Source organism: Bos taurus, chromosome 5 (genome assembly GCF_002263795.3).
Source record: "Bos taurus isolate L1 Dominette 01449 registration number 42190680 breed Hereford chromosome 5, ARS-UCD2.0, whole genome shotgun sequence".
NCBI lineage: Eukaryota > Metazoa > Chordata > Mammalia > Artiodactyla > Bovidae > Bos > Bos taurus.
The window spans coordinates 105,473,807-105,495,885 of NC_037332.1; the positions used below are offsets into that span (position 1 = coordinate 105,473,807).

The window sequence follows — 22,079 nt, forward strand, 5'->3', positions numbered from 1 at the left end:
TCTAGAACATTCACAAGAAGTGGCCTGACGGAAGGAAACTGAAATCCTCCAGCATTTCAGAGAACAGAAAGATGTATGTGTCACTATTATAAATAATAAGAAAATTAAAATCCTCCAGCATTTCAGAGAATAAAAGATGTACGTGGATTAAATATATACAATTAAGGAAAATTGTGCTCAAATTCTAGGTGGTTGAGTTTCTCCCTTTGTAAATCAAGAAAGAAAACGCGCCCACAGAATGTCATCTCAGGTTTTAATAGAGGCTCTCATTCACTATATACAGGATTCTCCGCCAAAGGTGGCCTGGTTGGTAGCAACCCAAACACCACCAAAAGCCGCGGGCAGCTCAGGGGCCACTAGTGGGAATTGTCTTGGCCGGCTGCACGTCCTCGATCTCAGAAGACAGCCAGCGGTAGGTGCGGTGACGCCGCAGCACCTCGATGGCCTTGAGTTCCAGGGGCGTGGCCTCAACGCCCAGGTCTTCCAAGCCTGGCAGGTGAGGCAGGATCTTGTCTGTGGTGTGAATCTGCGGATAGACAAGAGGCACAGAGAGCACTGAGAGCCGGCCTCGCAGACGCTCCAACCCACGAGCCAGCCTGAGTCCCACCGCTGAGACTTCACTGGCTTTGGTGGACAGGGGGCAGAGACCACCGGAAGCAGAGCACAGAGAAGGGCCTGCATGCGGAGGGCAAGGCAAGGCCCCATGGGTCAGCTCCAGGTCTATCCCCAAGCACAGAGCAGGGCTCAGGTGAGGGGAAGGAGCAGTCAGTCTGGGACGGAGCGGAGGGACTGTCAGATCCATAAGCTCAGCAGAGAAATGGGACCGGCTGGTTCTCTAGGCATGGCTTTCTGCCTCGGTTTTGCTGAATCAAGATCACTCAGCAATAATCCGTGAACCTTGATGCTCCAGCTCTTCTTAACCTGGGTGACTAATGCTGACTATGGATCTCAAAACCTAAACCCACATTGTTTGGAGGGAAAGAGGTTAAGCCTGGAGATTCCAAAAACTCCAGCTCATCCGCGAGCAAACGAGGAGGCTGGGTATATACCTGCAGCAGCATCAACCTCTCCAGCTCAGACACGTCCACCATCTTTCCCCGAGAGCTGCCCAGTGACCCCCAGACCAAATCCAAAACCCACCGGCCTGCTGCCCCAACACTTCTCAGTGACAAATGTACGAGGTGCAGCTGTCAGACACGCTGGAGCGTCCTGCCCACCAGCTCTCCCGCCCCATCCTTCTTGAACATAGAACGGACACCTGGAAACTGGTCTTGGATTCTAGACCCAGCACATCAGAGCAGGGACAATGGCTGCCTGTTCACATCGTTCTCCAAGGACTGTTTCATCTTCTCTTTTAGGTAACATTCAGAGGGAGCTTCCCAGGTGGTTCAGTGATAAAGAATCCACCTGCCAGTACAGGAGATACAGGAGAAGAGGGTTCAATCCCTGGGTCGGGAAGATCCCCTGGAGGAGGGCGTGGCAACCCACTCCAGTATTCTTGCCTGGAGAATCCCACGGACGGAGGAGCCTGGCGGGCTACAGTCCATGGGGTTGCACAGAGTCAGACACGACTGAGCGACTAAACACCACTCAGAGGACAATATGGCTGCTGCTTGTCAGTAAGAGGGAACAGGTTTTCAAAGGCAGAGGCAGCAGAGTGTATCTATTTTGTTTCCTCTCTAGAAACACTTCTATGCACAGTGGGCAAATGACCAGTGAGGGAGACCAGCATGGAGACAGTGAGACAGGGAGCGACCAGCGCACCGCAGGGGACGAGAGGTACCCGGAGTCAGGCCAGAGGATGGAATGACCTACCGCCTGAACTGGAGTGCGTAGAGGAGAGACAATCCTCCACTTTTCTAGAAGTGGAAAATTATCAATACTGTGATAAACAGTTCCATAATAAAACGTTAAACAAAAGGGTAGGAAGAGGGAGGTGCACACTTGAGTGTCACCCAGCAGTACCGACAGGCCGGTCTGTGCTGTCCAGAACAACAGCCACCAGCCAAAGCAGTGACTTGAATTACATTACAATTTTACCAAATTCAAATCTTATTTCTGCCGTCACACAAGCCACATCTCAAGTGCTCTGCAGTCACTGCTGTGGGGGCTGCTTTTCCAGCACACTCAAAGACAGAACACTCCCAGCCCAGCAGGAAGGACGGGGCAGTCCTGTCTACATGTAGAGGGGTTAGGAAAGGAAGGAATCAAGGGGGAAGCCTCGATTTTGGGTTTAAGTATCAGAGAACAGTGATACCATCAACTGAGCTGAGAGGGCCTGGGAGAAAAGCGGGTTTGCGGCTGACAAGCCAGGTTTCATATGATGACTACACGGCTAAACAGATGGGAGGCTTACCGCTGGGTGGGCGGGAGGCAGTCCAGGTGGGGAACTGAATCTGCCGCCATGAGTGCACAGACGGAACGAGGTAAGAGTCTTCCAGAGGAAGAGCCAGGACAGACAAGGGCAGAAGACAGAGCCCTTGGTCCCCAATATCAGAGACCAAGGACAGAGGGTGCGCCAGGAAGATCAAGGGGGCAGGAGAAGCAAGATGAGAGGAGGTCAGGGCGCTGACCGCCGGGCCTGGCAGCAGAGACCGCAAGTGACCTGGGACGAGCAGCGTTTAAGGGGACAGTGGAGATAAAAGCTGAAAGGAATGGATTTAAGCAGGGAGAAGGTGAGAAGCTGGCAGCCCCAGGTACAGCCCGCTGTTCCAGGAAGTCTGACGTACAAGGACACAGCGGATCAGGGCAGCAGCAGATGGGATGGGCCGAGGGCGGGACTCTGGGCTTTAACACACAGAGCTAGGAAGGCATGTCTGTACGTGGGTGGAGATGATCCAGGGGAGAGAGAAAAACTGAAAACCTCCAAGACAGGGCCCGGAGAGGCTGGGTGTGGGTGAGGTTCATGCACATGGGCGGGGCTGACCTGAGACACAGGGACTGCAGACTGCGCGTGGAGTTGACCCAGGAGGTCCCCGGAGCGAACTCAACATTCGCTCATCCATCACTCACCCAGCAAGAGCTGGTCACCCTCATACTCACCCGCTCCACTTTATCCCTCGTGGTCCAGGGTTCAAATGGACTAATTTCAAAGAGCCGACCGATCCATCTGGAAGAGGAACGAACAGGGCACACGTGGTGAGCATCTCTGCTCCCTGTTCACACCAGGCATGGCATGCTGCCAGGGAGCTGGGAAGTCACTGAGTGTGTTTAAAGAAACTAATGAGCACCCAAACTTCCTGGCTCCCAGCCTGGGAGGTCACCTCTCCTTTCAAGCCGATGGCCCGCCTGCCTGCCCCAAGGCCAGCTCTCCTTGGCCCCACCAAAGGGACAGTGAATCAGGAAAACCAAGACAGAGTGCAGCCGCCCCACCCACAAGACAAACAAAACAGATCCAGCTGAGTGACGCCTGTCAAACTCAATTAGAGTTAAGCCCCAGATATTCAGATATGCTTCCATTAAGGGGAGAGGCAGGTGTTGTGCAAGATAGAAAGCGTGAGCCTTAAGGCAGGGGCCCTGAGGATGCAGGAGATCCAAAAGTGAGGAGACGCCTAAGATCTAGGGTTTGAATCAGGAAGCCAAGAGAAAACCCAGACGAGAGGGCCACCTGCCTCCTGGGTGCCATCTCTTCATCCTACTGAAACCTGGGGGATTCCTCATTTGTCACCTGAGCTCCTGTTTTCTGTGTCCTTGGGTCAGGAGGCACGCGAGGAATTCCTGGGGGCCCCCACATCCCACAGAGGACTGGAGGCGGAGCAAGGAGCATGTGCCCCAGGGGCAACCATGGGGCCAGCTCTACTCCAATCTGCTTGTCCTAAGGGGCCTTTATGCAAAAAGTCATTGAACCCGGGCTTCTGCTGCTTTTTAAAAGCCTGAAAAACATCATTCCAATGGGAGGTAAGAAAAAAATGAAAAGGAAGCTGAAGACAGGTCAAAAGTTCTCTAAGAACTCAGCAAGCCTCAGATTCTGTCCAACCTGCTTCACTGGCAAAAAGGACAGTTTTGGCTTAAAACAAAACAAAACAAAAACAACCAAAAAACACCGCTTACAATCCTCCAGCTCTGTGCCCTGGTTCTATGCTAACACAGCAGTGAATCTTCCCACCACACAGCCTTCTAATTTTCTATTTTTCTGACACCTGTTAGTGTACAGGCTTTTTGAGGATTTCCTGTAACATCCTGAGTGCCTAGAACATTGCCTAAGACACAGCTGGCATTCAAGACATGTTTGTAGAGTGGCTGAGTGATCAAGCAAATGAAGAATTCAGCTGCCATGTTGGTTCATCAATCTCTGGCAAACTGGACGTGAAAGTGTCCCTAACCATGACCTTAGTGTGTGACGTGATCATTCCAAGGTGCTAAACCTACAGCGCTTCCCTGATAGCTCAGGGGTAAAGGACCCGCCTGCCAATGCAGGAGATGTGGGTTTGATCCCTGGGTCAGGAAGATGCCCTGGAGAAGGGAATGGCTACCCACTCCTGTATTCTTGCCTGGGAAATCCCATGGACGGAGGAGCCTAGTGGGCCACAGTGCATGAGGTCAGAGTCAGACACGACTTAACGACTAAACAACAACAACACACCTACATGGGAAAGAGTGAGGCAAGAAGCAGGAAAAACAGACAAGGCAACTGCAGGAAGCGGCTACATCAGCCAAGTTCCTTTCCCCAGCCATGTGATCAGACTGCCTTGACGAAGGAGGGTCCCTTTCCCACTCCTGGGCAAGTGGACAAAACAGGGAAACCTAACTGCTCCTTTATACAATCTGCCAAGCAAGACACTGCCAATTACACCTAGGACTTCTACTGGGAGAATGTGAAGATCTACAGATTCCATCTTCCATCACGGTGTTTATTCACCCATGAAGCCACATTCCCTTTCTTAAGCTCCTCTGGTTCTTTCCCAGATGGACATCAAGAAGGCGTCAGGAGCCCCTCCTGGTTAGAGATTCTGAGATTTCACCACAAGGGACACACTCCCTATAACCCCTGCGGGGGAGCATCACAAAGGGAAGTATCCGCAGAAGCACAAAAAGCAGCGCTTTACTTACCGATAGGCAAAGTGTGGCAGAGGGTACGGCAGGAAGGGCCTGTGAGCCACAGCAAAGACGTACTGCACGAGGTCGAACAGCAGGTACCGACTGGGCCTACGGACAGAAGGTTCACAGTTCTCCAGATTACCTGCTCCTCACACACTTCTGCTTTTAGTTTAACAAGATAACATCATTCTTGTGAAAATGGAAAACATGTATGTCCTATAGGAAATACAGATTAGCACAAGGAAAAACCATCCGCCAAAGATGAAGCTAATAATATATCCTTCTTATTCCCCTTATTCATTTTTTGCTTTTATAAATATAAGATTACACAGGTCATCCTATTCCGTAATGTCTTTTTCATTTAACATCAAACCCCCATCATTCTGAGTTCCGTTAACTGTGACTCAGAATGGTCTACGTGTCTCTGCTCACAGAGAAAGGCACACTGAAGGCTGTGTCCTTCCCAGCATAGATCACATGGCTCAGCACCGTAGTAATTCCTTTGTACATGTCCTGACAAAACCTCATCCCCCGGCTCCTCTCCCATCCTTGCAGAGCAAAACCCTTCTCTGGTTAATCCAAGTATCTGTTTTCTTTGCACCTGAGCCCCCAGCAAGACAGAGTTGCAGAGAACAAACTCCTGGGCCTCCCCTTAGATTTCTGATCATGAGCTTCAAGGAGAAGCTCAGCTCTGTTCTGCGGTCCTACTGAGTGCTCCTGGGGGAGGGGAGGTGCTCTTTCCCTCTTTTCTCAGGGGGTGCCTCCTATCTTCCTCTGCATCCTCAAATTTTCCATATACCTCTCTCTGCCACCCCATTCTGCCTTTTAGCTGATGATCTTGTTATTTCATCCTTTACTTAATGATACCTTATGAAGCACAAACGCTTTTAATTTCAATGAAGTCTAATTTATCCACTTGTTTCTTTGGTGGAGTATGCTTCTGATGTCACATCTACAACATCTCTGCCTAACCCCAGGTCCAAATGTTCCTTCCAAAAGTTTTCTAGCTTAACCTTTACAGTTAGGTCTCTGGTCTATTTTGAGTTAATTTTTTCACGTATGGTGTGAAATCAGAATCTGTGGCATCTTTCTGCATGTGGATAGTACCATTTGTTGAAAAGATGATTACTTTCCCCATTGCGGTGTCATGGCGCCTCTTCGAAAATCCATTGTCCATAAACATGAAGTCTGGTTTCTAGACTATCAGTTCTGTTTAACTAACCTACACATCTACTCTATGCCAGTGTCACACTGTTTTAGAACGTTTGAGTAAGTTTTGAAATTGGAAAGCTTAAGTGCTCCAAATTTATTTTCCTTGGTCAAAATGGTTTTTGCTATGGTGGGTCTTTTGTATTTCCGTATACATTTAGAATAAATTTGTCAATATCTGCAAAAAAAAGAACCTGCTTGAAATTTGGTAACATCAAGTTGAATAGACAGATCAATTTGGGGAAAATTGCCACTTTAACAATATCGACTCTTCCAACCCAAGGATACACAATGTCTTGCCATTTATTTTGGTTTTCCTTCATTTTCCTCCTCAATGCTATGTAATTTTCAGTATACAAGTCTTGTGTTTCTTTTGTTAAATTTATACATAGGTATTTTATTCTTTTTGATGGCATTGTAAATAAACTTATTTTATGTATTTTCAAGTTGTTCATTTCTGAAAAAGGCAACAATAAGCCTGTGAGTAACATGTCTAGAAATTACTGTTGTTGTAAGTCACAATCCTTTTATTTTAATAGGCTGTACGATTTTAAAGTCAAACTCCAGTCACTCACCCAACAAAGGCAAAAGTTTTCCCTCTGGCATCCGGGTCTTTAATTGCATTAATAATTCCTTTGGTGACATCCACAATCTACGAGAAATTATAACACATGTTTCAGTAATTGCTGAAAGAGAGAGCAATAGAGGGCTGTGGGAGAGAATTTTAAAAAGGGAGGGAGGAGGAGAGCAAGCCACATCGATCACCACAAAATAATGCAATTAAAATGACATCACTGTCTGCTTTCAGAAAACTTCTAAAAGCCACTTCTCAAGGACTCAAATCAGCTCCATGTGGAAGGTCACCGAAATCAATGCTTTCTCCAGTGGGAGCATGTTTATCTCCAGGCCATGCCCAGGCCTGTCCCACCAGCTCCAGTCTCACCCCGTCGTCATCATCCTTCTCCTCTTCCTCGTCTGTCACCACGCTGTCACAAACCATGAGGCTGAACCACAGGGAACACCCAATATTCTACCATTTTGACTTTCAGAATAATCTTATGATATATAATAATATATAATATACATATAACATAATAATCCATATGATATCAGACCCCACGGTTTTCACTGGGGGGTGATTCTGGCCCCAGGAGTCTCGGGCAAATGCCTGGAGAGGTTTAATTGGCACAGTTTGCAGGGGAGCTACTGCCATCTGGTGGCTGGAGGCCGTCCCACAGCAGCCCCACAACAAAGCGTAATCCCACCCAGAAAGTGCAGTGTTCCAGCTGAGAAACCCTGGTTCATCACCACACGGAATCCACACGGTTCTCACCTCTGCTCCCTGACATCTGGTCCCTTCTGCCTGGGCCACTCCACCCACCCACTGCCTCTGACCAGTTGCGAGTCATCTTCAGGGTCTCCCCTAAGATGTCACTTCCTTGGAGGCCTTCCCTGACCTCCAAATTTGTCCTCTGCCGTACCTACGTGAAACCCCCTCCCTGTCCGCACCTATCACACTGCCTGACGACGGCCATGCTGACCTGTCCCTGACTGGGGCCAGCGTGAGGCAGCACACATCTGTGTCCTCACAGATATGCCCAGTGACACTGTGAATATCCCAGTGATACTCCTCAAGATACTTCTCGAGTGAATGAACAAGTGAAAACGCACAGGGTACCTGTACCTCTCCAGTACACTGAGAAACAGTCAGTCAAAGCAATCTGACAGAGACAAAAATGTCAGAACTTACAGAATTAGGAGAAAACCTGAAAATTGATCACTCGATCTTGAATTCGGCAAAAGCTCCTTTATCCAGGGTACTTACATATACTGGTTGTTTCACAGTCTTCTTGCCCAGGGAAATAAGAGGGACGCCACCAAACCAGCGGATATCTGGCAGAAGAAAGCACCATCTTAGAAGGCCTCACCTGCCTGAAGACCCTCCTGTCTCTGGGTGTTCCGAGCTGGTATAACTATTTTGTGTAGTAAAAATAAATAAATGTAGCTGACTCTGCGGGAGTGAACGATCTTATTAAGAGGCAGCCACCTTTATTTGTTCTTCACACAACAAACATAGGAAGTGAGAGGGTGGTCCAATACTTCGGGACAGGAGGAACAAGGACAGAGGACCACGGCTTGGCTACTGGTCGTCTGCTCTGCACTGCTGGGCGCACGGCCACTCCCGAGGCGCAGCTCTATTAGCTGTTCTAATCCACAGGTCGGCAACACAAGAAGCCCAGAAAAAGACAGGTGGAAACAGACGTGTAGTGTGTGATCAGTGTAGCACCACAGATACGCAGGAAATGGAAGTACTGAATAGATGACGCCAAGACGGCCATTCTCCTATTTGAAGGGAGAAAACCTACTTGCAAAATAATTGAGGAATCTGTCCTCTCTGCCAAAGATTTCAGCCGGCTTTATGATGGTGGCTTCTGGAAACGTCTCTCTCACTTCCTTCTCTCCAACAGCCTAGACAGCCAAACACAAAAGAGCTCTGCAGTAAGTGAGCGAAAGCTCCATCTTCCCACTATCAGAACGTCCTTCCGCTATCAGAACACCACAGGTCCTTCCAGGTCATGTCTGCCTCCAGGCTAAGGGCATCCTATGATAACACTCAGTTAGAGGCACCACCACCCCCTGCCCCACCTTATGTGCAGTTTTGCTTCCCACTTTCAGTTACCCACAGTCAACTGTAACCTAAAAATATTAAATGGAAAATTCCAGAAATACTGGCTAAGTTTTTAAAGTGCACGCTGCTCTGAGTGGTGTGGGGAAATCTCAGGTCCTCCTCCTCAGGCCTGCTGGCACATGAATCTCACATTATCACGAGAAGAAGGGTGAGCACAGTGAGCAGACGGAGCGAAAGACAGGGTGGGGGTGCTGCATTCACACCACTTTTATTACAACCCATTATATGGAAAGCTATGACCAACCCAGACAGCATGTTCAAAACAGAGACACTACTTTGCCAACAAAGGTCCGTCTAGTCAAGGCTATAGTTTTTCCAGTGGTCATGTATGGATGTGAGAGTTGGACTGTGAAGAAAGCTGAGCGCCGAAGAACTGATGCTTTCGAACTGTGGTGTTGGAGAAGACTCTTGAGAGTCCCTTGGACTGCAAGGAGATCCAACCAGTCCATCCTAAAGGAGACCAGTCCTGGGTGTTCATTGGAAGGACTGATGCTGAGGCTGAAACTCCAATCCTTTGGCCACCTCATGCGAAGAGTTGACTCATTGGAAAAGACTCTGATGCTGGGAGGGATTGGGGGCAGGAAAAGAAGGGGAGGACAGAGGATGAGATGGCTGGATGGCATCACCAACTCGATGGACATGGGTTTGAGTGAACTCCGGGAGTTGGTGATGGACATGGAGGCCTGGCGTGCTGCGATTCATGGGGTCGCAAAGAGTCGGACATGACTCAGCGACTGAACTGATTATAACTGCTCTTTTTTATTAGTAGTTCCTGTTGTCAATCTCTTTCTGTGCCTAATTTATACGTGAAACTTGATCACAGGCATGTATGTACAGGATAAGCAAAGCGTATACTAGAGAGCTCTGTACCATCCCTGGTTTCAGGCATCCACTGCGGGTCTGGGAATGTAATCCCAGCAGGAAGTGGGGGGATTCGTGTACACAGAATTTAAAAAGAAAATGACACACAAAAGAGCCCTGCAGCGTTTAGCTCTTGCTGGGCTTCTTTCCATATTGATTCCAGGGAACCTTATGCAGAAGAAGGAAGGAGAAAAATCAGAACAGATTTTTTTCTGGCCTCCATTTTTCCTTCCAATCACAGATTCTCTGCTTTGTGTCAATTATGAGCAACCTGCCAGAGAAAGGAGGGTGGAGTGCAGGAGGCTACAGCAATGGAAGTGGCAGCAGGGCATGCTGGCCCAGAGGAGTGGGCATGGGGCCCTCCTTCCTCACCTCCTCTGCTGCGACACCCTCTCTCAGGATCTTCTGTCCCTTCTGAGATAAGGCCCTTTGGTCAGTGTAGCTGTCAGCACCTAGCTTGGCCTTCCCTCCCACCCATGCCCGCCAGGGGTGGCATCAGAGCCCAGAGGACTCAGACCTCAGTTTCTTGAGCTTCTCAACTCCAAAAACCTCGTCTCCACCCCACTCCCCCCACTCTCAACTTGGATGCCACAGATCAGAGCATCCCCAAGCACCCCTCCTCTGAGCTACTCTCCGCTGACAAGCTCCTGGCTGCCAGCCTGCCTGTTCCCTGCTCTTCTGCTCCTGAGATGCAACCCTTCACCTGCCCAGGACCCCAGTCCACTGTTTCTGCCTTCCTCCATACCAACCCTCGCTGACATCTGCTCCAGACTAGAGTCCATGGCCCACCTCTGCCTTCACTCTCCTGACTTTGGGTTAAACCACTGCCATTTAAAAGTTTAATTATTATATTCTGAATTCGAGCAACAGTATGAAAACCAGCTTCTCACAGATAGCTTTGAAATCCTGAGTCAGGTATTCTTAACCAATCCCTATTTTTTCTTGCCAGGAATGTTGATATTGAGGATTAAGATTCCCCAAGCTACTCAGCAACACCTGGTGCATGTGGAATTATTTTCGTTAATGGATTAGAAACTAGATGTGAGCTAAGACCATGTCTCCCCAGCACCCACTACACCATGGAGCACACAGAAGGTGCTTAATAAATGATTTGTTCAGTTAGAGATTACAGTGGATCCAACAGCTGGAGCCAGTGTCAAGGAACTCTGAGGTCCTTATCAGCCAGACCCCAAGCAGACTCCTCATGGCAGGAACCAAATGCCGAAGGCAGCTCCAGGCACCACAGCCCCTCCTGCGTCCATGATGATAAAACGTCTCTGGTTACAGACCGACTCCAAACCAGGCTGGTCCACCGACTCCAAACCAGGCTGGTCCATCTCCAGGCACAACTGGGACCACAGTGGGGCTTCTGGGAGTCCAGGAAGGCTAACTACAACGTGAACAGCCATCTTCCCTCGCAAATATTTATCCTGTCACCCCAGCCTTCACATCACCCCTCCAAAGGCTTAAGGCAAGACTATGCAGGGGTCAGGGAAAGAAAGACGGTCCTTGAGCTTGGGTGACACGGAGCTTGGGTGATACGGGTATGACTCTGGTACAGGAATCAGACTCTACCTTTTGTGTTTAGCCTGTAATTCTGTTACGCGCTAAGAAACTTTACACTCTTGAGGGCAGGTAACAGGATGAGCCACCCATCTCTGCAGCCACTTAGCACAGTTCCCTGCAAACAGAAGACACCCAACCACGCCTCACCCACACAACAATCACACCCTAGACATGAGAACTAGAAATCCCCTAATTCTGGACATGTGGGTGAGAAACCTTTCTCACTTAACTCACACCCCTAAGGGGCCAAGAAACCCAAGCTCTGGGAATCACTTTTCAAATTGACTTGTTCTGTACCTTGCTTCTCAGATACTTAGAAGAGCTCTTAATATCAGCATTCAGATGTGAAATGTGAATAAATTTTTCAACTCCAGCTTCTTTGGACACTTGAGCAATGGCTTGGGGAATCTTGACAAAAACATCCTCAAAGTCAAAGTTTCTGGAAGGAAAAAACAGGGGGTGGTTAAGGACACTTGACTTGGGATTGCAAAGCTTTCTATGATAAGCTGGTTTCCGTGATTGCTGGGATTCATAATAGTTAAGCTTTTAAATAGCAACGATTTAGCCCAAAGTCAAAGGTAATAATTTTTTTTTTTAATTTTACAGGCCTGCTCACTGTCATTACCACACATAATGTCAGGCTGACTATAAGTGATCAAACAGCATAGGTATTGTCCTCTGCCCTCAAGGCTCCCCAAGGCTGAGGCCCTCTAACAACGTCTGGCTGCACTGTTTGGGTGGGGAGGGAGGAAGCGCTGGGTGCTGGAGGGGAGATCATTTCTTATTCCTGGGCCTTTGTTTCCCTCAGAGGGAAAAAAGGAAACTAAAAAAAACACACACCACTCACCAATTCGATGCAATAACATAAACTACGTGCCTGCTCTGTACACAGGGCTGTGACAGTCATCTCGGGGCTAGGAAGGCTGGGTAGGACCCACAAGTCATCAGGGCTGTGACAGTCAGCTCGGGGCTAGGAAGGCTGGGTAGGACCCGCAAGTCATCAGGGCTGTGACAGTCACCTTGGGGCTAGGAAGGCTGGGTAGGACCCGCAAGTCATCAGGGCTGTGACAGTCAGCTCGGGGCTAGGAAGGCTGGGTAGGACCCGCAAGTCATCAGGGCTGTGACAGTCACCTTGGGGCTAGGAAGGCTGGGTAGGACCCGCAAGTCATCAGGGCTGTGACAGTCACCTCGGGGCTAGGAAGGCTGGGTAGGACCGCAAGTCATCAGGGCTGTGACAGTCAGCTCGGGGCTAGGAAGGCTGAGTAGGACCCGCAAGTCATCAGAGAACTTAGCAACACGTGACAAGGCAGACACACCTTGAACACATCTAAGTTAAACTCTCACAAGTGCGGAGAAAGGGGCATAAACCAAGAGCTGCGGAACCAGAGGATTCAAACCCCTTTGGCTGCGCACTTGAAACTGTCACAACACTGTTAATTGGCTACACCTCAATACAAAATGAAAAGTTAAAAAAACCACAACCTTACCTGATGATAAACAACACACACAGGGGCTAAAAATCACTTGCAAACAGGCACTCATGCTATCCTTGATTAACAACAGGAGAACAGACTGAGAACACTACTCACACGAGGAAAGCCAGTGTGTAGCTTGTCAGTCTGGGGAACAGGAGAACCATCCTTCCTAGCCCATCCCAGCTGGAAAGATCCAAACACAGGACCCACGGGGCGATGCAGGCAAGGGGATGACACCCACTGCGCTCGCATGACTTATACTGGTTTTTCACGAGCAGCATGTCACAATGTCTGCATATTGGTCGGGGTGTGTGGGAAGAAGGGAGGGGTCAAGTGGGGAGTGTGGCCCCTAGGTGTGAAAAGGGTGTTCAGTCAACACTGACGAACGACCTAAAATGTCACAGCTACAATCCCTGGCATGTTACGTGCCCAAGAAACACCCACTGCACCCTCAGCCCTCTGCAAAGAAGAGACAGGAAACAGGAGGCCGAGACTCACTGGGTCTCCCACTCTCGCCCGACCAGATTGATGACCACGCTGCTGTGCTCCACAGCTCTTCGGATTGAGTCCTTGTCTCTCCCGTTCCAGTCCTGTAACACAAACATTTTTTAAAAGAGCAAAATGTGTCAGTGGAAGAGTGCAGGCCCAGAGAGGATGATGAAAGAGAAGTCAGCTATGTGAACAGCTGAGCCAGGCATCGAGGCCCCGAGTGTTTCCTCTACAGAAACTGCGGGCACTGGGACAGCATAGTTCTTCGTGGAAAGGACCATTCTGTGCACTTGAGAATGCTCAGCATCCCTGGTCCCCACCTAATAAACCATATGGACTCCAGTCACATGACAACCAAAAAGGGCACACATTTTTCACCACTCCCTTGAAGGCTCTCCCCAGCCCACACCACTGCCCTGCCCTACTGGCAACTACTGGCCTAAAGGAAGAACCTGAAGGCTGAAGAGTAACAACACTGAACGCTCAGCAAGAAGTGTTTCAAGTGAAGTCTATGCAAAGCTAGCCAGGTTATAAATCACCCTGTTTGTAATCTTCTCTGTCTAGAGAAACACTGTCCAGGAGAAATATAACATGAGGAACACATGTAATTCTGATTTTTCTATTGGCCTCATTTAAAAGAATGAAAAGAAACAGGTGAAATTCACTTTAATAACTTACCTTATTGGACCCAACATACTCAAAATACTATTTCAATATGTAATAAATGTGAAAAATTACTAACGATATATTGAATAGTATTGCCTTTGAACCAAGTCTTTCATTTACAGCATACCTCAATCCAGACCAAGTGACATTTCAAGGGCTCAAGAGCCAATGTGGCCAAAGGTTACTGTCCGGCATGGGTTAAGAGCAGGGGCTGGCAAACTATGACCCCAGGCAAATCCAGCCTGCAACCTAACTTTATAAATAAAGTTTTATCAGAACACTGCCACTCCCATTTGTTCACACACTGTCTATGGCTGTTTTGGGGGCTTCCTAGGTGGCTCAGTGGTAAAGAACTCTCCTGCCAATGCAGGAGATGCAGGTCAATCCCTGGGTCAGGAAGATCCCCTGGAGAAGGAAATGACAATGCACTCCAGTATTCTTGCCTGGGAAATTCCACAGACAGAGGAGCCTGGCGGGACACAGTCCATGGCATCACAAAGGGTCAAACACGACTGAGCGACTAAGCACACACATGGCTGCTTTCAAACTACAAGGGCAGAGCTGGGTAATCATGACCTGCAAAGCTTAAAGTATTTCCTGTCTGGTTCGTTAGGGAAAAAAGTCTGCTAAGTGCTGGACTAGGGTTTACAAGAATGGCCTGTGAATGGAGATCGCCCTTGGTCCACTTTGGCAGGAGACTGCTGCTTGGTTATACTACCTCTCTCTCCCAGAAATGACCTTAGCAGTTTACATTAGTCGGCTCCAACGATCAGTAAGCCGGGCTCTCACCATAAAGATGATCTGGCCCAGGTCACCCATGGGACGAAGGTGCATGGTGTCATATGGCTCGCAGCGGTGGGGGACAATCACCTGTGACCCCATGCGACCTAGAAAAGAACGGGTTGAAGCAAGGGTCAACATTAACATAATACAATTACATTATATAGCAGTGATTTTGTAAACATTTCAGTTCTAGTATGACTGTTTTTGTTCTTCAGTCGCTCAGTTGTGTCTGACTCTTTGCCACCCCATGGACTGCAGCACGCCAGGCTTCCCTGTCCTTCACTATCTCCCGGAGCTTGCGCAAACTCATGTCCATTGAGTCAGTGATGGCATCCAACCAGCTCATCCTGTCATCCCCTTCTCCTGCCTTCAACCTTTCCCAACATCAGGGTCTTTTCTAATGAGTTGGCTCTTTGCATCAGTCGGCCGAAGTACTGGAGCTTCAGCTTCATCATGCGTCCTTCCAATGAATATTCTAGTATGCTACGTGAATCACTTCTATCCTTACTTTAAAAAATATATTTTGCCATTATGCTCAAGATGTCATAGGGCTTCCCAAGTGGCGTAGCAATAAAGAACCCACCTGCCAAAGCAGGAGACACAAGAGACAAGGGTTTGATCCCTGGGTGGGGAAAATCCCCTGGAGAAGGGCATGGAAACCTACTCCAGTATTCTTGCCTGGGAAATCTCATGGACAGAGGGGCCTGAAGGCTACAATCCATGGGACTGCAAAGAGTCAAACACAACGGAGCACATAACAGCAACAGAAATATCGTAACTTTTCAGGGTTCCCTATTTCTGTATTAACGTCCTGTACAAGAAGCCTGTGCCTACTCTGAATGTACAGGAGTCCAAAACGTCATAAATCCAAGATAGGAGGAATTCACAACACTGTGACAATGAAAAGAAACAGAGCTCACAGCTTCTCAGTAGGGAAACATCATAAAGAGCTCTGGAGTTTGTTGGACTTGAGGAACTTGACTTACCAAGGTGGTTGACGACATAGCGGCCCAGGAATCCCGTTGCTCCAAACACAGTGGCCACAATTCCACTGACGGAGGAACGCCCACCTTTCCCATGTGGTATGACTGCATGATGAAGCTGGCGCTGGGGTGGGCTGTGAAACACAGAGGCGGCTAGGGCAGGAACAGAAGAACCTTGAAGAAAACCCAGAACACACACAAAAGTGACCATGAATACAGAGAGCTTCTCTTCCTGGAAATGCAACATTATTTTGCTCTCAGTATTTTCACTTACTTAGGTAACAGTGCAAAGCTAACTTTTGAATTACAAGTTATAACTGAAGTGCCAACCGCAACAATAAATAAAAATGACTGAAACAAAGAATCCACAGGACATACAGAAACCGTATAAAGATTAGAACAAACTCTGTCCTATAGGCTATAATTTACCTAGAAAGATAAATCACCTTATGAAAAATAATCAGCAATTACAAATTAAGAGGGTATAAACCTCCCCATGAAAGGAGTAGAAAGCATGCAAACTAAAGGCACCATAAGTTACATGACCTTGAGGAAGGATTCCTGAATAAAGCATTCTGAGAAAGGTTTGAGGAGTAATGACAGAAAAGAGAGATTTCCATGTGCAACACCTAACACATCTAACAACGTAGGAGTAGAAATGAATAAGCCCGGTGCAGGGAACAACAAAAGACGTGCTGCTGCTAAGTCGCTTCAGTCGTGTCCGACTCTGTGCGACCCCATAGACAGCAGCCCACCAGGCTCCCCCGTCCCTGGGATTCTCCAGGCAAGAACACTGGAGTGGGTTGCCATTTCCTTCTCCAATGCATGAAAGTGAAAAGTCAAAGTGAAGTTGCTCAGTCGTGTCTGACTCTAGCGACCCCATGGACTGCAGCCTACCAGGCTCCTCTGTCCACGGGATTTTCTAGGCAAGAGTACTGCAGGGAACAGCAAAAGACGTGCCTGGAACAGACTGTGAAACTGATGATGAATCAAAGTAGAGCTGATGATATGGGCTGGACGCAGAGATGAAAGATGATTTTTTTTTTTAAGAGTGCAATTCAGACTGTACTCTTTAGTACAACACTACTGAAAATCATCCAAAGTTGATGAGTAAGCCGCTAAGACAGTAAGTCTGTGTCTGCTTACTTGAGATGACTGCCCAGAAACCACTGTTTTTCCCTATCCAAATGTGTGGAATTGGAGAAAGAGCCTAGCTTACCGAACAGTTACTGAAACCACAGACATTAGAAACAAACACATAATAGTAACAAAATAATAACATCTAAATAACACCTAAACTTACAGAGGCATCCAGCATCACTCTTAGGTAATATTTTATTTCACATTCTCTTTACTGCCACTTTGTAGACCAGAAAACCATAGCTCGGGGAGGTTCTGTGACTAAACCAAAGAGCCAGCAAAGGAGATTGAAAAAGAGAGAAAACAAAAGAAAATGGTAATCCAGAAGTCAAATGAAGAAAGTGATGGATGGAGAGAATAGTTAACTCTATCAAACGCTGCTGAAAAGGGAAATAAGCAGAGGGCAGATAGCTAGGATCTAGAAGATGTTGGCTGTAAGTGGCCTGAACAAGAACAATTTTCCTGGAGTAGGAGTACAGTGGGGAGGTCCTAAGAGGAGTACTGAAAATTCTTCTTGGGGGATGTGGTGTAATGGGACTAAGAAAAACAGGACTAGAGGAACAAGAAGACAAGGAAGGGTTTGCTTAACATGGGCTATTATAGCATACTTATATGCTAACGGAAAACCCCCAGCAGAGGGAAAATGTAACGACCCAGGAGAGGGAAGAAGAGGTAAGGGAGGAAGAAACCAAAGACCAAGGGAGGGAACTGACTGGCCTTCCATCAGACCAGGAGAAGCTCATCCACTGTAAGAGGAGGGAGAGCAGAGAATCACCCCAACTCAGCCCTTAGATTTTTAGTGGGGAAAGGATGGTTCCCATCTGATTCCTTTGCATTCTCTGTAAAGCTGAGAATAGGAGGACGTGAGACAGGAGCACGTGCTAGAAGTCTTAGGAGACTGGCAACATCAACTGGTCATATGGAGAAAGGGAAAGCAAATTTCCTAGAAAAATATGCTCAAAATTAACTTGAGATTTTTATTTATGAATTTAAAATAAGAACAGTCAATTCATGTGGAGTGTTCCTTACTTCAGCTCTCCACTGCTCGGGGGCAGGCAGGAAATATGTAGAAACCTTGATTTAATCAGCATTGATTTTTTTTTTTTTTTCTTTTACGACAAAGGGATACAGATTGGGGAGTTGAGAATGTATGAAAGGGAATGATCAGAATAATGAGTAAGGAAGATAGGGCACAGGATAAGACCAGAGCAAACAAAATCAGGAGAATTACCAGAGCAAGGTATGAACATCTCCAGGGGTCCTAGAAGATTGGAGTACACGTGTACAAAGCATGTAGTACGTTACCCCGCACACATGAAGCATTCCGTGAGTAACAGTTACTTTCATTTATTGATACTATTACTGTGAAAATCCCCAGAAGGTAATGTTACACTCATCTCACACAGTTTGTTTTTTCAACAATTACAGACTAAGCACTATTCAAGAAACTGTGAGTAGCACAGTAAAACAGACAAAGTCCCGGCTGCATGGAGCTTACATTTTAGAGGGCTGATGAGAACATTAATAATAAATGAGTAAGTACCTCGCACATGTATGTACCTTGCACACTGTATGCACGCTCATGGGTGCTCAGTAGCTCAGTCTGCCTGACTCTTCACGACCCCTGACTCTTCACCACTGTAGCCCGCCAGGCTCCTCTGTCCATGGGATTCTCCAGGCAAGAATACTGGAGTGGAATGCCATTTTCTCCTCCAGGGAATCTTCCTGACTCAGGGATCGAATCGGGGTCTCCTCTGTCTCCTGCATTGGCAGGCAAGTTCTTTACCACTAGCGCCACCTGGGGTCCTCCACAAATACAAGTTATTACCCCCTGACTCCAGGCTCTCCATTTCCTTCCATTTACTGGGAACACCATCAGGGGAATAATATTCTTTATTCATTAAACCTACTTTGGCTTCCTACTTAATATCTAAACCAATAGTCTCCAAACACATTTGCTGGCACACTGCATCAGTGGGTTTTTTTTTTTAAGTATCATTTGTAAATTACATGCACCTTCTATGTAGTTCCAGTATGTTATACACGTTATGCAATATATATGAAAGCACTTAGAAAAGTGTCTACTATATAGTTTGAACTATGTGTTAAGTATTACTATTACAGAAAACTTTTTTTTAAGCCCTAATACTGTATTTTTATATATCATTGGTTCCTCTTAGAAACCCATTTGGATGACCACTGGTCTACGTTCTACTTGGCTTTCAAAGGTCTCCATTATTTGATTCCATCTAATGGGGATTCCCAGGTAGCACTAGTGGTAAAGAACATGCTTACCAATGCAGGAGAGGTAAGAGACAAGGATTTGATCCCTGGGTTGGGAAGTTCCCCTGGAGGAGGGCATGGCAACCCACTCCCGAATCTTGCCTGGGAAATCCCATGGACAGAAGAGCCTGGCGGGCTACAGTCCATGGGGTCACAAAGAGTCAGACACAACAGAGGCGACTTGGCGTACATGCCAAGGAGGTATTCAACCTCCTTCCCTACTGATTCAGATCTTCAGGAAGTCATTTCACTGTCTCCAAAGAATTCTACTTCCTGCTTCCCTTCTCACCCCCTTGTCCTTGCCAGTGCCAGGAAAAAGCCCAACCCCTCTGACTCTCCAGATAATAACAGCTCTAACAAACAAAAATCAGTGGAAGTATTGAAATTCTCCACAAGCCTTTCAATTTTCCCTCCCAATTTCAAATGATCTAAGTGAAAGTGAAGTCGCTCAGTCGTGTCCGACTCTTTGCAACCCCATGAACTGTATAGCCCACCAGGCTCCTCTGTCCATGCGATTCTCCAGGCCAGAACACTGGAGTGGGTTGCCATTTAATCTTTCCTTTTTCTGACTTCCTCTGGTACTTAGTAGTCTCCCTGCATTTCACCGTGTTTTACACAGTTCTGTAGTGTTTTGATTACGTTACACACTAGACTGAACTCTCCAGAGTTTACTCAAAAGCTTACTTTATCAGAGACAACAAAGCAGAGTGGTAAAGAGCATAAGGTATGGCATCAGTTAGGAAAAAAACATTTAGTTAAAGGGGAAAAGAAATGTATGTAAATGTCTATGACTGTGGTTAGCCGACAGCAGGTACTCAATAAATCGCAGTTATTTGATTCACAATCTACATTACGTGACACCAACGTAACAGTTTAACAAGAGCCAGCAAATGTCTCTGCAAAGAAGTCAGGCTAAGAAACCATCCTTTGTAAATGGTGTGTACCAAGCACCTGCCCAGTGGTGTGGAGTTGTTCTACCCAAGATGGAAAATAAAAAGGAATCCCCCAAATACTGCTGCTCTCAACTCAGCTGAGCATTAGAACTACCTGTGGAGCTTTTTAAAATGTAAAGTGGAAGGAGCCAGTCTCAAAAATTCTGATTCAATAGCTCTTCAGTGAGTCCCTATTTCTGTTTAATATTATAAAGCTCTAAGAATGATTCTGACATGCACCTAATTTTGAGAGCAAATGATATTCTGTAATAACTGAAATACATAATGGGAAAATGCAATTTTTGGAGACTGACACAGGGCATGTTTGTGAAGGACAGGAGAGTGAAATAATGATGAAGCTGTACTCCCAATTTCCTTGCTTTTCTAGTCTCTCTTAGTGAGTGGAAGAGCAAATGTGTGCTTTCAACTTGAGGACCACAGAAGATCCAATCAGAACAGAAGGGACAATAAACTCTACTTAGACAAATCTTCAGGTATTCCTTTATTCTTCTTCCTTTATTTTGATTTGGAAAAGTACTACTATAAATACTACTTGAATCTACTGAATCTTCTCAGAAACTCCCTGATGTTGTGGTATGATCATTTCCACTGTCATACACACAATCTGAAGTTAAGACTGATTCAGAGTTTTCACAAAGTCATAAAGTCAATCTTTCCTCCACTATCCCTTTTTTCCCATCCATTTCAGATTCCTATCCTGCCCCTCAATATTTCTTTAAAAAAAAAAAAAAATGTACTGTATATTGGAGTATAGTTGACTAACAATGCTGTGTTAGTTTCAGGTGTAGAGCAAAGTGATTCAGTTATACATATACTTACATCTATTCTTTTCACACTCTTTTCCTATTTAGGCTGTTACATAATGTGGAGCAGAGTTCTCTGCACTGCACAATAGTCCTTGTTGGTTGTGCTGTGCTTAGTCGCTCAGTTCTGTCAGACTCTTTGCGACTCCATGGACTGTAGTCCGCCAGGCTCCTCTGTCCATGGGAATTCTCCAGGCAAGAATACTGGAGTGGGTTGCCATGCCCTTCTCCAGGGGATCTTCCCAACCCAGGATGGAACCCAGGTCTCCCACACTGCAGGCGGATTCTCTGTCATCTGAGCCAATCTGTGTTAAACATAGCAGTGTGTACGTGTCAATCCCAAACTCGCTATCCCCCCGCACCCATCCTTTCCCCTGGTAACCATTAAGTTCCTTGTCTATGTCTGTGAGTCTATTTCTGTTTTGTAAATAAGTTCATCACTTACATTCTTATTTTTTTAGATTCTACATATAAACTGTATCATAGGGCATATCTCTTTCTCTGCCCAATATTTCTTATAACACCAAACTCAAGGCTTCCCCGGTGGCTGAGGTAACGAATCCGCCTGCCAATGCAGGAGACACCGGAAACGCGAGTTCGATCCCTGGGTCGGAAAGATCAGTTGGAGAAGGGACTACCCACTCCAGTATTCTTACCTGGAGAATCCCATAGACAGAGAAGCCTGATGGACTACAGTTCTTGGGGTCTCAAAAGAGTCGGAGACGACTAAGCAACTTAAAACAGCAACCTTACAGCAGTATCAGCACTCTGAGTCTCTGGATCCTTTACATGCCCCCCCCCCCCAACTTTCTCCTCTTTTCTCCTCTTCCCTTCGCGTTGCTCACGTTCTCTCCGCGAAGGCCCTTTCCCAAGGGCACAACTTAGTATATGAGCCGGAGGAGAGAGAAAGGAGAAACCGGACAGAGGCAGTTGCAGACTTAGAAAAACCAGGGGGCCCAGGGACTCAACGCGACCGCTGCAGCACGGCGCCACTCCCAAAACTTTAGATCTGCATCTCGGATTCCCCATCCGGGGCCGCCGTTCCCGGTGACACTTACGTGACATTGGCAGGACCCGGACAACTCGGGGGTGAACGGCGGCCGCCATATTCTCCCAGAATCCCCCGCGGCCGGCGCTCCAGC

General features: G+C 47.2%; 1 protein-coding gene across 1 annotated transcript; it reads right to left on the minus strand.

Annotated features, from left to right (window-relative positions):
- Positions 1-239: 239 nt before the first annotated feature.
- On the minus strand, positions 240-22,058 carry NDUFA9 (NADH:ubiquinone oxidoreductase subunit A9). The gene is given in 11 exon segments (NM_205817.1): positions 240-526; positions 3,043-3,109; positions 5,050-5,145; positions 6,822-6,898; positions 8,072-8,139; positions 8,613-8,715; positions 11,660-11,801; positions 13,336-13,427; positions 14,782-14,879; positions 15,762-15,932; positions 21,996-22,058. Coding segments are annotated over 11 exon segments (1,143 nt in total). The 5' UTR covers positions 22,045-22,058; the 3' UTR covers positions 240-346.
- Between the last annotated feature and the right edge of the window lie 21 nt (positions 22,059-22,079).